At 43.2% G+C, this 16,946-nt stretch overlaps 1 protein-coding gene across 3 annotated transcripts in view; it reads left to right on the top strand.

Annotated features, from left to right (window-relative positions):
• The window catches only part of RCAN2 (regulator of calcineurin 2), a 303,834-nt gene that overhangs the window by 186,059 nt on the left and 100,829 nt on the right, over positions 1-16,946 (top strand). Inside the window, exon 1 of one of the 3 annotated variants that reach the window (XM_047794592.1) lies at positions 7,501-7,795. The exons of the other annotated variants lie outside the window; for them this stretch is intronic. Within the exon in view, the coding sequence (XP_047650548.1) occupies positions 7,709-7,795 (87 nt within the window). The 5' untranslated portion in view covers positions 7,501-7,708. Of the gene's footprint in view, positions 1-7,500; positions 7,796-16,946 lie in introns of those variants that run through there. 3 annotated transcript variants of the gene reach the window in all.

The raw sequence follows: 16,946 nt of genomic DNA, 5'->3' as shown, positions 1-16,946 counted from the left end.
CATTTCCTTCCTAACCCACATTCTTCCTTGCGTAACCCTCCATTCTCATGCAATTCACATACGTTAGGAAGAATTAAGTCCACTCCTTGCTGGAGGAGTGGGTCTAATTTGACTTAAGCCAATCAGCACTCTCCTTACCCCAACCACAGAAAGTTCAGAAGTGAATAGGTGACCTAAAGGGTCCAGTTTGGGAACGAAATGGAGGCAGTTGTTGCTCCTGGCAGCCAGTTTGGAAATCAGCTTTAGAATGACACTGAACTTCAGAAGACAGAGTCAGAAGAACAGAGCCCTTTGATAAGCTCATTGAGCCTCTGAATGAATCATTCCTGAACCCTAGTCAAGCTGTGCACTAGTCAAGCCAATGGAAGGGATCAAAGATGACTGAGGTTATGATGTAAGTTACTGGGTGGAGGGTGGTGTCCAGTTGAAAGAGGGAGCACAGGAAGAGCAGCAGGCTTGGTGGGAAGATTAGAAGTTCAGGTCCCAAAATGGTACACTGGCTTTTTTAGAAGTTTTTTGGGTTTTGGTTTTTGGTTTGTTTGTTTGTTTGCTCCATAATTATTTAATTGCAATTAAAGAGTAAGAGTTCACAAATACTTTCATCTATTTACACCTCAAGCTAAAGTCCAGGCCTTTTGAAAAGAGAGTAGAAATAGTTGCATAGAAGAACCACTGTTCGTAGATTTGCTCCCGTATTGCAAGTCTCAGCATGAGAAGGAGAGTGGAGCTAGGCTGAAAGGGAATCTGTGTCTAGAGTTTTGGCCAGTCAGAACTATAACAGTTTTGCCATAATGTCCATCCCTAATTAATACCAATAAAGACGAGTATCTATAACCACTGTAAGCCATTATCTCAGTTTTTACCCTTACCCATCTTTTTGGTTTTTTGTTTTTCTGCTAATGTAAAGATGAATATTAATAGCTAAAGATGGAAATGAATGAAGGTGGATGTGTATCTCACTGTTACGGGAGTAGAAGTCTGATCACAATTTATTCCTGTCCCCTCCATGATTAAATTATTTCCGATAAAGTTACCATTATCTACCCAGGCTTGGAATTTTATAATCGCCTTCTGTCCCTGCCTCCCTTCGTCTTTTTTGGGTACCTTCAACCTCTCCTCCTCCTCACATCATTCTCCATCCCCAAACCATTACCTTGACAGTCAATTAGTTGTGAAATCTTGCCTCTTCCATGTCCACATCTGTTCCTTTCCTTATGTTGCTATTGCATCTCCATGACCCAGCCTCTCATCACCTTCCTGCTAGAGGGTGAAAACCAAATCCCTCTTTACTCCAAACTCGATCTTTTCATATGCTTCTGATAGATCCCATACCTTTCTGAGTGAAATATACTCATTCTTTGCCCTGGCACTCAAATTCCTTGTCTTGGTGGCCACAGACTTCTCTTCTCAGCTTATAACTCACTGTAGCCCTGCTCGGACTTTCCATTCTAGCTCAAGGATCACACTGGATCATGGCAGGGTGATTTACCTTCTCCTTCTAACATTTAGATGGTTCCCAATTACCAAAAATACCATAAATATACATTGATGACCATCGTTGGTGGTAATTTTTTCCATATATTTTGGATTATTTTCTCAGGCTAGACTGTTAGAAGTGGAATTATTGGCTCAGAGGGACCTTCTCAAGACTTTCTCTGTCTTCTGATGTTGCTATTAATTGTTTTTCCAGAAGGTTATACTTTGTAACATTTCCACAGGCAACACAGGATCACCTCTGCCCTGATTATAAGCACACTTTTTTTTTTTTTTTTAGGGCTGCACTCAAGGCATGTGGAGGTTCCTGGGCTAGGGATCAAATCGAAGCTACAGTTGCTGGCCTGTGCCACAGCCACAGCAACATGGGATCCAAGCCTCGTCTGTGACCTACACCATAGTTCACAGCAATGCTGGATCCTTAACCCACTGAGCGAGGCCAGGGATCCAACCCGCATCCCTATGGTTCCTAGTCAGGTTCATTAACCGCTGAGCCACGAAGGGAACTCCAGAATGGGACTATTTTTATATACGACTATGGCGTGATCTCTTGGGTCCTGTTTTTTAGTGATTAAAGCAAGACAGAAGAAAAAAAATGCAAAGCATGCTATCATTTGTCAAAGAAACAGAGGGAAAATAATGCACATATATATTTACATATATATATTGTACATTTACATACATACATATTGTAATTTTTTAAAGGAGAGGACAGATAAATGACAAAGATGAAATGGTAGTAACCTGTATGGGAGGGAAGGGAAGAGGGAATGTGGTGGAGCAGACAGGGCTAGAAGCTAGATTTCTTTATAGATCTGTAGTTTTAAGTTTTGGACCATGTGAGATGTTTTATAAGTATAAAACAAAATTAAATGTCATGAGAAAGGCAGTCCTTAGGAATCAAAAGTAGAAGGAAACAAATGAACGCCACTCGGTATCCAGTTGGTAGAACAGAGGAACTATTCTAGTGACCAAAGCATCAGAATCCCTACTGGCCTTCTGGGATATACCCTTAAGACAAAAAGAACTAGGGAAAAAAAAAATTTAAGTTGTTCCTAGTGAATATTGTGATTCTGAAGCTGGTGTGTATTGCAGCATGGAATAGGGCAAGTGATTAATTACATTACTGGTAAGGACCAAGATATTTGGTGTGGAAGAAAGAAGATACAGATGTAAGATTGAGAAATTCTGGATTCGCACTGACATTATTAGACTGAACTCATCATGCCTGTTATCTTTCAAACACATTCATACATTTTCTAGCTGGGTCCCTGAAAAAGCCTTGTAAACAATAACCAACTCAGCGCAAAGAGCATCTCTAAGTCTGTAGATTAGGATCTTAAAATATATTGGAAATACTTACCAAATGAAACTGGGAAAGAAATGACTGATTCCTTATCTGGGGCAGGAAATGGATGAGATGAGTCTGGAACATCTTGTCCTGCCAGATGGCGAGGTAGTTCTCAGAGACTACTGAGATGGTGTCAAAAGGCCACAGGAGCCAACCTGATTAGATTCTCACCAGCAACTTAAGCACCAATAAGATAAAACAATGGATTTAAACCCCTCAAGTATGTGTAGTCCTCAAGTTCATAGTGATGCTTAATAAAGTAAAAAAGCTCGTGATCTTCTTTAAAAAATAAAGGGAAGCAAGTAGTTTTTTTTTTTCCCCAGAAAAAGCCAGATAATAAAGGAAAACAAATCAAGTGTGTATTTTGCCTGTCTTACGGAAATGTAGCTCAGGATGACTCCACAGTAGATGAGAAGTTCCTTGTGGAGTTCCTCGGTGGCTCAGTGGATTAAGGATCCGGAGTTGTCATTGCTGTGGCTTTGGTACAGTTTTCCTTCCCTGACTCTGAAACTTCTGCATGCTGCAGGCACGGCCAAAAAAAGAAAAACAAAAACAAAAACAAAAACTGGCTTTGGAGTTCCCTGGTGGCTCAGCGGGTTAAGGATCAGGTGTTTTAACTGCTATTGTGGGTTCGATCCCTGACCCTGGAACTTCTGCATGCTGTGGGTGTGGCCAAAAAGAAAAAAAGAGGTAGTTCTTCTTAATGGAAATATTCCATGAATAAATGAAGGGGAAATCATCATTTTTCATTTTCTAATGAAAAAGTGAGTCTAGGCATTGAGCACAAAAGGCTGCTAATACCATAAAAAAGAGACTGACAAGCATTACACATCTCCTGATGGAAGTACACCATCCCTGGGGGAGTCTTGCCAAACCCAACCTATTGAGCCTCTGGATCTAACTAACAGGACCTACAGGTAGGAGAGAAACCAGTTAAATGACACTATGTGGAATTCATTAAGGACATCCAGCCTGGAGAGAATCCAGACTGAGTGAATAAAATGGTTGCATCTGCATATTTTCAGACAAAGGCAATAGCAAGTGCAAAGGTGCTGACTTGAGAAAGAACTTGGCATTTTTTTGGGGAGACTCTCAAGAAGACCAGGGAGGAGTTCCTGCTGTGGCGCAGGGGAAATGAATCCCATTAGTATCCACGAAGATGCAGATTGAATCCCTGGCCTTGCTCAGTAGGTTAAGGATCTGGTGTTGCTGTGAGCTGTGGTGTAGGTCACAGACTTGGCTTCGATCCCGTGTTACTGTGGCTGTGGCGTAGGCCAGCAGTTACAAGCTCCGATTCGATCCCTAGCCTGGAAACCTCCATATGCCGTGGGTATAGCCCTAAAAAGACAAAAGACAAAAAAAAAAAAAATCCAGTAGTTTTATTTCAAAATCACTACCTGCTCTTGACGCCTCTAATTTCACCCTAAAACCACTATTTACTCAGTTTAAGATGTGACAACCCTGTGGTATTTTTCATCATACAGATGCCTCTCTAATGGGTAACACTATAAGTTATCAGCCATTTAATGATAACATAAAACAACCAAGAGCTGTGTCCTTGAAAAGATATTTTAAAAGTGAAAGCATATCCATTCCAAAGGCAATAGTTTGCATCTCTTCACCCCAAATTCCCAGTCCATCCCACTCCCTTTCTGCCCCCTTGGCAACCACACATTCTTCTCTCTGTCCTTGATTTTCTTTTCTGTGGAAAGGTTCCTTTGTGCAAAAAAAATAAATAAAAGTGGAAAGCATACAGTGAGTGGACTCAAGCGTACAAGAAGGAATCTCCACGGAAGAAATAAATCAAAAAGGAGAAACTAGAGTTCCATTGCAGCTCAGCAGATTAAGACCCTAACTAGTAACTATGAGGATGTAGGTTCAGTCCCAGGCCTTGCTCAGTGGGTTAAGGACCTGGCATTGCCAGGAGCTGTGGTATAGGTTGCAGCTGCAGCTTGTATCTGGCATTACTGTGGCTGTGGCCTAGGCCGACAGCTGCAGCTCCAATTTGAACCCCTGGCCTGGAAACTTCTACATGATACAGGCGGAGCCCTTTAAAAAAAAAAAAAAAAAAGAAGAAGAAGAAACTGAAAATGCAGAATTGCCTATTTTACAATTTGGAGTGAAGCTCTGCTTCCTGGATAGGCTAATGTGCTCCTGTTAAGATTTGTCAGAGCAAGGCTTTTTCTCTTGAACTAACACGTGAGTATCCTCTATAACTCTTTCCTAAGGAGAAAGTGTGAAATAATTCACAGAGCCCTTTAGATGTAGCGAGTGATGGTTATAATGAGTCGTTCCTACTGCCCTGTTGCTCTTTGATCAGCTCTGGACCTGAGTGTTGGACTTAACACCTTCGACATGTAGGGACTATCACTGATAATGGTGTCACGTCCTCTTGACTAGGAAGCAGTGCTAGAAAAGGCAAAAAGTCCTCTGAGCCAGAGGACTCAGTGGCACCTGAATGGCGGCATGAACAGATGATAGTTGCTTCCTAACTTTGTGTTCAGTGACTTTATGTTGGTTGCTTGAAATCAGCCATGATGAGAATATTTACACCACAGGAATCAGCAAATGCAGCACGTTGAGCTTTTCAGAGAACGGATTGTTAGACATTTACTAGCATGCCGCTGCTGTGACCCTTACAAAAAAGTAAATTTTAGGCTATGCCAAGGTGTATGAAAAATTAGCCATGTTTTTGTTTTGCCTCTTGAGTGGGTATCAATGATATTTAAATTTGCATTCATCTTTCTGTATACTTTACGTTTCAGCTCTATTTATGTACCCATAGACCTCATTTACTTTCTCAAAAACTTTGCCTGGCATTCCATGGTTGACCAGATAGTCAGGAGAGGCCCATCAGGGCACCGCATCATCTGGCTCTTTTTGCCTTTTCTAGTCCTGGCTCCCGTCAACTTTAACCTTCAGTGTGCCTCACCCCCCATTACCCTATTCTTTCTTTGCTCTGGATATTTCTAGTCTGTGGCCTGCAGGGTGTCTCCTTACCCCTTCTCTGTCTGACGAAGTCTCACCCATGTTTCAAGTTCAGAGCAGAAGTCATGTCCTGCTCTTTGAGGCTCCTCTGTCCCAGCTCCCTTCAGCATCCATTGCTCTTTCTCCAGTGCTCCCACCAAGTACCACCTGTGCCTTCCCGCCCTTGCTTTGCTGTACAGGTGTCTGCCCTGTGTCTTAATCTCCTCCCTTGGATGTTAAGCCTCTTGAGGTTAGTGGATTTTGCTTATCCGTCATTTTATCCTTGAGCGCAGCTGGTCCAGAGCTTTGTACAGGGCCGTCATTCAGTGTTAGTTGGATTTTCTGATATATATATATGATTTCATATTCCCCACAATGCCCTGGACAACACAGTCAATGCCACACCACACACACACACACACACACACACACACACACAGTTTCTTTAGTCTGAATAGTTCTATCTGTGGGCCGATTTCACTTAACGTGGGAAATGCCTTGTTGAAGGGGAATATTAGATTCAAATGAGGATCAACCACAAAACTTTCACCTTCAACCTAAAATATCACCTCTCTTTATTTACCTGTAAAATTGGACCACGTTGTCCAGTTATGGATTAGAAAGGCGCCAGTCTGTTACAAATCATGACCTCTGATGGCCACCAAAGATGCACTTGCACTCCTACTGGGCATAGATCCTGCCAGAATATTAGGAAGTTCTACTGGTACTTTTATAACTGATGATAAAGTTAAAACCAATCAGATTTTTTTCCTGTGCTCACTTCTATTGTAAAAGAAAGCTTGGTTTGTTCACTCATTAGACAGTTACTGCCTACTTATGCCACATATTCTGTTAAAGTCTCAAGATGTTAAGGTGAATTATCCATGGCCCTGCCCTTCAGGGCTTCACAGTCAGGAAAAGAAGCTGAAAAAACCATCGGACATGTTCGAAGTCTCGGACAAAATCCAGCCCCGAGGCTCTGACGATGACCCACATCAGTGGGTTTGCCCATTAGACTCTGCCATCTGTCCCCACAGGAGACAATTGCTACAGCTCCTTTCCACTGGCCGCTTTCGGTTTGAATGACCTTGGCGATGGCCTGAAATCCTGAGCTTGGAAGGGTGTTTGAGAGTTACTGGCCTGCACTTAGGCGCTTCAAATAGAAATTCACAGACCTCTAATTATCTCCTCTTTACCAGGCTGCCTAAATGACTGACGACCGACTCTTTAGTCACTCCAAGAATGGATTTCTACTTAGCCTGTGCCCGCCTGCCTGGGATCCATTAGGATGCCCAGAACACGTGTGACGGCTCCAGGCGGGCACAGGGCAATTCACCAAAGCCAAGCCATTTGCAAAATGCCTCAACTTCCTGCTCATTTCTGAGGCAGAACGTTGTCACACCTTAACCTCAGGAAGCTCATCTGCAGAATAATTCCCCCACCCCCACCGGAGCCGCTGGTGTCAGATTCCCGCTTCCCCCACCCTGCTTTTTGCAAACATAAGCACTGAGCTGAAACAACAGCTATGACTCAGTTCCTAGCTAACGCTGCCTGAATTGATTTAGTCTGAGTTCAGATTTAGCACATAATCATGTTCAATTTGCTCCACTGCACTGCCTAGAGATAAAAGGCTGGGGGGGAAAAAAATAGCTCCCGCTTGTGTCAGTCTTAGTGATGATGTCATAGCCATCAGTGAGCCGGCCGCTCTTACTCTGCCGCGCTGCCTGAGACGCGGCGGGCTGCTTGCGTGCCGCGGAGGGGGCTCAGGTGCTGAGCTCGGCCATCCCCAGGGCAGGGCAGTGCCCGGCCCGGCCCAGTCACATCCACCTGGAGGCTCTCCCCGGCCGGCACGACTCGGAGGCTGCCCAGCTCTTTCTTGTCAATTCAGGAGGGGGAATGCCAGCCCCTAGCATGGACTGTGATGCTTCCACTCTGGTTGCCTGCGTGGTGGATGTGGAGGTCTTTACCAACCAGGAGGTTAAGGTATGCACCTGCAATCTTCTCTTTCATTGTTGCTGATGCTGAAGCTGCTTTTTAGCTTAAGGGAGCAAGACTTGGGTTCCTAGTTTTTAGCTCATGATCTGCACTAGACATGCATGCATGCGGTGAGTGCCCGGCTCTGTTCATTAGAATAAGTTAGAAGAGGCACCGGCACATTAATTTTGAATGCGATAAGGTTCACCATGGTCTGTTTGTTCTTGTCTTTGCTAAATTAGGATCATCCCCAGTCATCCCTTTCACAGTAGACCTGTTTTCATAGTCTCTTATCTGTGTCAGTAAGAATTTGCCAGTCTTTAACGTGGACAGGGGGTTTTCAATCAATGATTAAATCAAGAACGCGCATGTAATAAACAGCAAGCCCAGGCCACCCTGATCTCGGGACATTAACCCCTTCCTGGAATGACGCTTTCGTAGGCCGAGATGTGGTCTTTAAATTGAACAAAAGCTATTCTCCGGATGGCAGTTTCAATCCTCCCCCCCAGTCCCACTCTCTAGAAATCAAAGTTGGAGAGTGGCTGTCTATATTTTCTTTGTCAGGCCAGAGAAGCAAGTCATTTTCCCGGAGCAGTTGTCCGTGAAAGAAAGTTCAGGCATAAATATATTGTGCATCTCAAGACGTTTTGTTCCAGGGCGCTGGTCCTGCCTGATGGTCCCCAGCAGTTGTTTGATTGTCATAGGGAATCGTCTCCTGCTGACATACATCCTCTCTTCTTTTCCCCTTTGGTTTTTATGTTAGGAAAAAGATGCTTCTGAAATGGGCATCTCGGTTCTTTCTCTCGTATTGAAAATAACAACTAGCGGAAGCTTCTTATTTAAACAGTTCACACACACAACAAAAAGGACTGTTGCTCATTGTGCGACGGGAGGAAGGAAAGGGGGTTACACTGCGGGATCATTTTCCACCCTGCCCTTAGTTGTCACTTTAAAGAAGACCCCGAATTCCTTATTTTGGGGTGTGCAGGTGACACCCTGGTACGGCCGAGGGGAAATTTATGGGTTCACCAGCATAACACATGGCTCTGTCATTGAAGATTGCGGTTTTGAAGACGCTTTTGAAATGGATTCAGGAACCTGGTTTGTTCTTCCTGCATATTTTAAATTCGGGGCCCAGTGTTTATCCATTCTTAACACCCGGGCTGCAAAGTGTTCACCACCTGTCATACTGAGGTTCAGAAAATTAGAATGCAGGGGTTTGGCTCCTACCTGTAGTCATGTCCACAATGGAAACATGCGAGTTGGGACTCACAGTCTTGCTGCTCAGACCTGCTGTTTACACCCCAGCGGGGAGCAGTCCTCACAGCCCCTCCCTTGAAGTCGGTTTAAAGTCTGATGTGGGTAACTGAGTAGAGAGACATCATCTCTGCTCAGCACCTGCTAGAATGGGATTATGTGTTCATAAAGTCAAACTTGACTGTTCCTTTCTATTTCCAGCAATCCCCAGGTAATTCCACGCTTGCCTCGTTAAACATCATAAAATAATCTAGACGTTTTTTTCGGTCCAAGAAAAGATAGTGAGAAAATATTTATTAAGGTTCTGCAGTATGCTGGGCATTGTGCTTGTACAGGAAGGAGTTTAAAATACGCTTTTATGACGTCGTTATCTGTGTTTAGGCATAAAAATAACCACTTGCCCAATAGCTCTCATTTTTTAAAATCATTGCTCTTCATTTTTTCAAATTTGTGTTTTATTGAAATGTAGTTGATTCACAGTGTTTCCGGTGTACAGCAGAGTGACTCGGTTATACATATACACATGTATAAATGTTCTTTTTCAGATTCTTTCCCATGATAGGTTATTACAAGCTAATGAATGTGGTTCCCTATGCTATGCAGTAGCTCCTTGTTGTTTACCTATTTTCTATATAGTGTGGATCTGTTAATCCAAAATTCCTAATTTATTCCTCTGCCCCTTTCCCCATTGGCAACCTTAAGGTTGTTGTCTATGTCTGTGAATCTGTTCCTGTTTTGTAAATAAGGTCACTGGTATCATTTTTTTTAAAGATTCCACGTATAAGTGATATGTCGTCTTTCTCTGTCTGACTTACTTGACTTAGTATGATAATCTCTAGGTCCATGAATGTTGCCGCAAAAATGCCTGATGTTTTTTAAAGACAGAGGGTATTTTGCGGAATTAAGGGGACGCAAAATTCTTACTGCCCGTTGTACTTGAGTAGTTGGCATGGCTTCCTGGACAGAGTGGTACTTGAACTTTGAAGATGGGTAGCCTTGCATACAGAAGGAGGGAGGGTGGGGGATGGAAAGGCATTCCATTTTGCAGTCAAATGAGTCAATGCATTTGACTGCAGTAGGATCTTTGTGAGAGATTGGAGGGGAAACGGGAGGGAGGGAGTTGGGCCCGATCATGAAGCAACTTAACGCTGCTCAACAGAAATGTAAGGGGTTCTCTGCAAAAACTCCCACCAGAAAGATGCCTTCCTCCTCAACAGCTTGGAATCACAGTGGATTTGTTTCTTTGGAACAGGTTACCTAATCTTTCTGCGCCTTAGTGTTCTCATCTGTATCATGGGGAGTAGTTCCTGTCTCACTGGCTTGGTAGGAGAAATAAAGAAAATAGTCCATGTAGATTAATTATCACCGTACCTGACACGTATTTCGTATTCAGTAAATGTTAGCTGTCACCCTCATTGTCATGGTCACCTTTTTATAATTCTCTGAAGGTGATAGGTATGCTTTTGTTGGTTTAGTGGGATGTCCTATCTCCAGCTGACTTTACAACGACCATCCAGGACACAGAGAGTGTTTTCCCTCCCATCCCCCCAAACACACACACACACACACACACACACACACACACACACACACACGCTCCCCACCCCCATACCCCCCCCCCCCCCCACAGCCTAGCAGCTTAGAAAACAAGGCCCTTCCTTTCAGACACTTCATCCTTTAAAGTAAAGCAGTTCCACTGTAATCAAGCTAACAGAAGGCAGGCTAGCCAGGTTTGTTGAGAAAACCTGTCTGCTCCTTGTTTGTTGTCAGGAAGAGAGGTTTAGATGTAAAATTCTGGCACCAAAGTTTCCCCAAAGGGTGAACTTCTTAATTACCTATTTTAGATCCACAAAGGAGCCAGGGATTCCTTTCTTCTAAGGCTTTAGTATTTCCCGTTAGGGAAAAGGGAGGCCCCCCGGGGTGAAAATCTCTCACCCCTGCCTCCATCCAGCCTGCTGGATCTTGGGCAGTTTGGCTTTTTACTAACTCTCCCTTTCTACCTGTAGCCCCGGTGGGAAAGCAACCACATCAGGGTTATGCAACCAGCAGGTACTCTTTGCACATGCGGTGGTTTATTGGAAGGGAGTGGAGGCAAATGCAAATCCAGTGACTTAGGGTGATTTAGAAAGCCTTTATCCCTGGGATCTCAGCTGGTTGCACAGGGAGCCATTCAGGCTCCAATTTCCTAAATTTTGCGAAAACTGCCAGAGCCCTAACACCAAAAAGCAGAGGAAATCAGGCAAATGCATTTCCCATATTTGTGTTCCTCCAGAAATGCCATTAGGTGTTTTGAATGGTCGCTGTCTGTTTTATGGCAAAGGGATGCTCAGAATGATAAATATATTCAAAGACCTCAGTAGAAGGAAAGTGACGTGGTGAACTCTAGCATTTGCGTGTGAGTGTGTGTGTGTGTGCCTGTGTGCGTGTGTGCACACAGGAGGTAGGTTCATTTTCTCCAGTTTTCTTCTCTTATTCTGAAAATAGTCTCCTCCACCCCTCAAAGAGGAACCAAATGCTTGGGGGAAATGAAAGCAATCCAAAGATGAGTAATGAATTTAGATTTTACTTTAGTCCAGTGGTTCTTAAACCTGATTACACATTCCTATCCCCTGGAGAGCTTTTAACATGTTGATGGTGATGCCCAGGCCCCATGCCCAGAACGTCTGGCTTGAAGGGAGGTGGGTATAGATTATCCTATAAAGTCAATGTCTCATGTCTTTTAGGCACAGGTAGGTACCAGTGAAGTTAGTCCAGAATTATCCAGAATCACCTCTGGTTACACACCTCAATCCATTCCCCCCAGTGAAGCCTTGATGGATACAGTTTCAGAAGCAATTCTGTCTCAAAGCTGTCAGAAATGTTGAGACTTGGAGTTCCTGTCATGGCTCAGTGGTAACGAATCTGACTAGCAACCATGAGGATGTGGATTCGATCCCTGGCCTCGCTCAGTGGGTTAAGGATCCAGTGTTGCTGTGAGCTGTGGTGTAGGTCACAGATGTGGCTCAGATCTGGCATTACTGTGGCTGTGGTGTAGGCAGACGGCTACAGCTCTGATTTGACCCCTAGCCTGGGATCTTTCATATGCCACAGGTGCGGCCCTAAATAGAACAAAGAAAGAAAGAAAGAAACAAACAAACGTTGAGACTCACCCAGCACTTCTGGGCCAGTTCAACAGCCCTGCAGCCCCTCCACCTGGTGCCAAGATGATGGCAAACACTCTTCTGAGCTGCTGGCTGCCATGGGCAACCTTCTTAGAGCAGAGGGTCCCCCCTTCCCCCAGGGACTTCAAGCTTGGGGCTGCCCTGCTCTGCAGTGGGAGCTCTCCTCACAGAAGAGGGGTTGGGTGCCTCCTCTCTGGGCCGGAGGGCTCCTGATTGAAGTCCCAAGGATCCCATCCATGGGCTTCATTATAGGAGACAGGGGGCTTGCAAAGCTTCTTTCTGCTCCTCCGGGCAGGCAGGAAACACGGCAGACCCTATCAGAAGATCAGAAATGCCAAAGACCCTTGGAGATGGAGGTTTGTTCATTCATTGCAACACATCTGTGGGGTGCACTTACCTCCTGACCAGGTGATGCTGAGAGCACTGGGAGAGGGGCAAGAAGGACCTCCCCTGCCCTTGGGGAGAGCACGTTCTCACATGGGAGGCAGACAACAAACCAGTGAACAGTATGTGTATACTGTAATTGCGGGCGGTGGTAAGGGTTTTGAAGATAAATGAAGCAGAGGGAGGGGATGCCCTCTCGGAGGGAAAGTGGCGTCAGGGGCCATTCAGGCTCCACGTTCATAAATTTTGCCAAGGCTGCTAGATCAGTAGTACCATGAAGTGGAGGAAATCAGGTGAATGGAGTTCTACCATATTTGTCTTTCTCCAGAAATCCCATTGACCAGTGGAAGCATTCCTGGTGAGGCGACAGGTTTTTCAATGTCATTGTTCCACTGTCATTCAGGGGTCTGACCGTGAGTGAAAGGGCCACGTGTAGAATAGAGGGAAAAGCATCTCCATAGAGGGAACAGCAGATACAAAGAGAGGCCATTCTATCTGATGTGTTCTTAGCCTTGCTGCAGTTAACCTGTTTCAGGCATGCATTCCTTCAGGGACCTACTGAGGCTGGCAGGATCTTATGCCATCACTTTTAGTTTTTGAAGCCTGTTCGTTTTTAGAAATTGTGCTTCAGCCAGTTCCCTCGTGTTATGTTTTAAGCCTAGCAGTTCTCTTGGAGGAGGGAGAAATATACGCAGAAATTTGTTCTCAGCATAATCATGCTTCATACACTTGAAATCTTAGCATTGCTGTAGGACTGTTCTTTGCCCTTCTGGAAGTCCAGGGCCTTTCCAAGGTGACTCATAAGTCCTACTTTCTCTCCTCTGCTTTTGAGAATTTCCCAGTATCCTCCCCATCCAAGCATCCTTGGGCAAGTCTCCTAACCTTTCTGGCACATGGTCATTATGCCGAGAAAAAGGCTCGATGCTTTGTGTATTTTGTTTTCCTTTTTCACACAGAAGTATGAGGTGACTGACTCAGAGTCTGTGTCACACTGTTGTGTGAGTTATTAAAAAAAAAATAGCAAAACCAAAAACACAAAACCCCAGCACATCTTGGCCACTTAGTACAATGAAATCGCTCTGTCATTTGAACCACTGGAAATTTCACATGACTTGTTTTGCTTGGCTGGAGTCATAGGAGAAGGATGGAGCAGGGTTGGTGGGATACACTTTGCGCTCTGCTGTGGGGAGGCACAGGTGACAGGTGGATGTGGAGATGCTGGGTACCAGGATCGACTGGGAAGAGAGACTTGTGGGTATTGTTAGAGGAGCTCATCAGGCTTCATGCCTGTCTTTTTCTTTTTACTTCTTTTTAAAAAATTAAATCATAGTTTGTTTATAATATATTTATATATTTATAATATTGTGCCAATTTCTGCGATACCTTCCTTTCCATCATGATCTATCCCAGGAGACTGGATATTGTTCTCCGTGCTGCACAGTAGAAGAACCTCATTTCTTATCCATTCAAAATGTAATGGTCTACATCTACTAATCCCAGACTCTTATTCTGTCCTACTCCCTCTCCCCTCCCCCTTGGCAAACACAAGTCTGTTCTCTATGTCTGTGAGTCTGTTTCTGTTTCATAGATAAGTTCATTGTGCCATATTTTAGATTCTACGCATAGGTGATATGTGGTATCTGTCTTTCTCTTTCTGACTTACTTCACTTAGTATGATAATCTCTGGTTGCATCCCTGTTGCTGCGAATGGCATTATTTAGTTCTTTTTTATGGCTGAGTAGTATTCCATCGTAGATATGTACCACATCTTCTTAATCCATTCATTTGCCAATAGTCATTGGGGTTGCTTCCATGTCTTGGCTATTGTGAAGTATACTGCAGTGAACATAGTGGTGGTGCATGTATCTTTTTGCATTATAGTTTCGTCTGGATATATTCCCAGGAGTGCAATTGCCAGATCATACGGTAATTCCATTGTTAGTTTTCTGAGGAACCTCCATACTGTGTTCCACAGTGGTTGTACCAACTTATATTCCCACCAGCAGTGTAGGAGGGTTCCCTTTTCTCCACACCCTCTCCAGCATTTGTTCTCTGCAGACTTATTAATGATGGCCATTCTGACTTGTGTGAGCTGATTCCTCCTTATAGTTTTTATTTGTCCATGCCTATTCCTTCTGCTTTTTGAAAATGCCATGCTGGGCAGAGGATCTGGCTGCAATGCTGACCTTTTCTGTAGAACTCAAAAGCTCTTTCAGAGTCTTCAAAAACCATTGTGTTCACTCGGTCACAGAGAAGAATTTGAGTTGTGTATGATTTCATTCTCAAACATTGAAACCTTCTGGAGCTATTCACGGTGATTTTTAGGAACCAAAATGTTAACAGAAACTCTCATTCTCTCTTCAGTGACCGGAATTTTAAATAATCTTTGTCCTGGATCTCTTGGATCTTCTGAAAACCGAAAGGGACCGTGACGGGAGGATGGGATGAGATAGTCTGCCCAGAGCAGGTTCTAACCCTCTCACACAAAAACGTGCTCTCCCTCTGATAATTCATGGACTAAAATGGAGGCCATTTTGAAAACAAGTGAATTAATGCAAGACTGAATGTTAGACACAACCCTAAAAAATACTTTAAGAAACTTAACATTCTTTTTTGTGTTTGTTTTGTAAAGGTTTTTTTGTTTTTGTTTTTGTTTTGCAGTCTTTATTTTTTATTTTATTTTTTATAATGATTTTTCTTTTTTCTATTATAGTTGATTTAGAAACTTAACATCCTTAAATGTGAACCATTGACTATTGTCTCACATCTGAAGACTGTAGCAAACACCTTTCACGGAGTGGGAAGAAGGGATTTTATTCAAGTGACAGATGCCCCTTGAGAAAGTTAACTGGCAGATTTCTCAGCCACCTGTCCCATGAGGGAAGGAGAGGCTACAGTATTCACCCAGTGACATTGTTAAACAGGAAAATCACCTGAAAACTTGCTTCTCTGTTTAGTCTTTTAACTGTTGGAAAGTAATTGAAACACTGACAGTTGCTACCTCTAACCTGAATGTCATGTTTATTAAAAAACAATAACTACAAAATAGTAGCTTCATTAACATTGTTCTCCTAAAGAAGCAGATTTTAATGTAAACCTCAGAGTATCATTTGCATCCTTAGTGATCCTGAGTACAATTATCAATAATTTATAATAGCTGTTTTCGTACCTTCTGATGAAGCTTAAAACTGACCAATAGGAAAGAAAAGGATACCTGAAAAAAAAAAAAGATAAAAAAGGAGTTCCTGTCGTGGCGCAGTGGTTAAGGAATCTGACTAGGAACCATGAGGTTGCAGGTTCGGTTCCTGCCCTTGCTCAGTGGGTTAACGATCCGGCGTTGCCGTGAGCTGTGTTGTAGGTTGCAGACGCAGCTCGGATCCTGCATTGCTGTGGCTCTGGCGTACGCCGGTGGCTACAGCTCCGATTTGACCCCTAGCCTGGGAACCTCCATATGCCGAGGGAGCGGCCCAAGAAACAGCAAAAAAAAAAAAAAAAAAAGACAAAAAGAAAAGGATACCTGAAACATCTGTCATCACTGGCTGTGTTTAGGTTGTGAGCTGAAATGGCACCACAGCTTTGTGGTGAATAACCTAGCTTGCTGGGGAGATCATAAACCCTCCAGCCAACGTGTGGTCTAGAATTTCTTTAGGGGACGATTTCTTTATGTAAAGGAAATGTATCCCCTCTAAGCTCTAAATCTAAGCTGATTTCAAAATAAAAGCAAAAAAAAAAAAAAAAAGGAAAGAGGCCTTGAAGCAGGTAAAAAAGAGTACTTCCCCTTCACTCTGTATAGAATGGAAAAGTTATTTCAAAACTATTTGAGAATAAAATATCCAAGTTAGACCTTCCCTAGAAAATATTCACTGTATGTACCTTTGTATTGTTTGGGGTATATGTTTTGGAGGGGGAATATACACATGCACACCACACACACACACGTATTGCATGCATGTAATATGTATGTATATAATAAATGCATGCATATGAAATACATATTACATATTTTTAATTTTATTTAAATGTATGTATTATATCCCAAAGAAATTCATGGCCTTTTCTTTTTATTGTTATATACCAAAGAAATGTTTACATCCTTACTGTCTAGTAACACAATCATTCTCCAGAATCTAATATGCTCTGAGTTTTTTTTTAAAGCCTTTAAAAAAGATCTTGACCCTTCCGCTCCCAGAAAGATAACTTTTAACACATTTGCTCTTCTGTGGTATTGGACTGCAAGCCAGCTTTCATCCCCCCAAATAACATCTTCAATAATATTCTACTTTGCCCAACAAGATAGTTTGCTGCTTAGCTGTACATTTTTTTTTTTTTAAAGCTGTAAGATTTTTTTCCCCATCACT

This window comes from Phacochoerus africanus, chromosome 9, assembly GCF_016906955.1.
Source record: "Phacochoerus africanus isolate WHEZ1 chromosome 9, ROS_Pafr_v1, whole genome shotgun sequence".
Classification (NCBI taxonomy): Eukaryota; Metazoa; Chordata; class Mammalia; order Artiodactyla; family Suidae; genus Phacochoerus; species Phacochoerus africanus.
The sequence above is the reverse complement of the archived record's forward strand: the minus strand, read 5'-3'. Positions and strand labels throughout refer to the sequence as shown.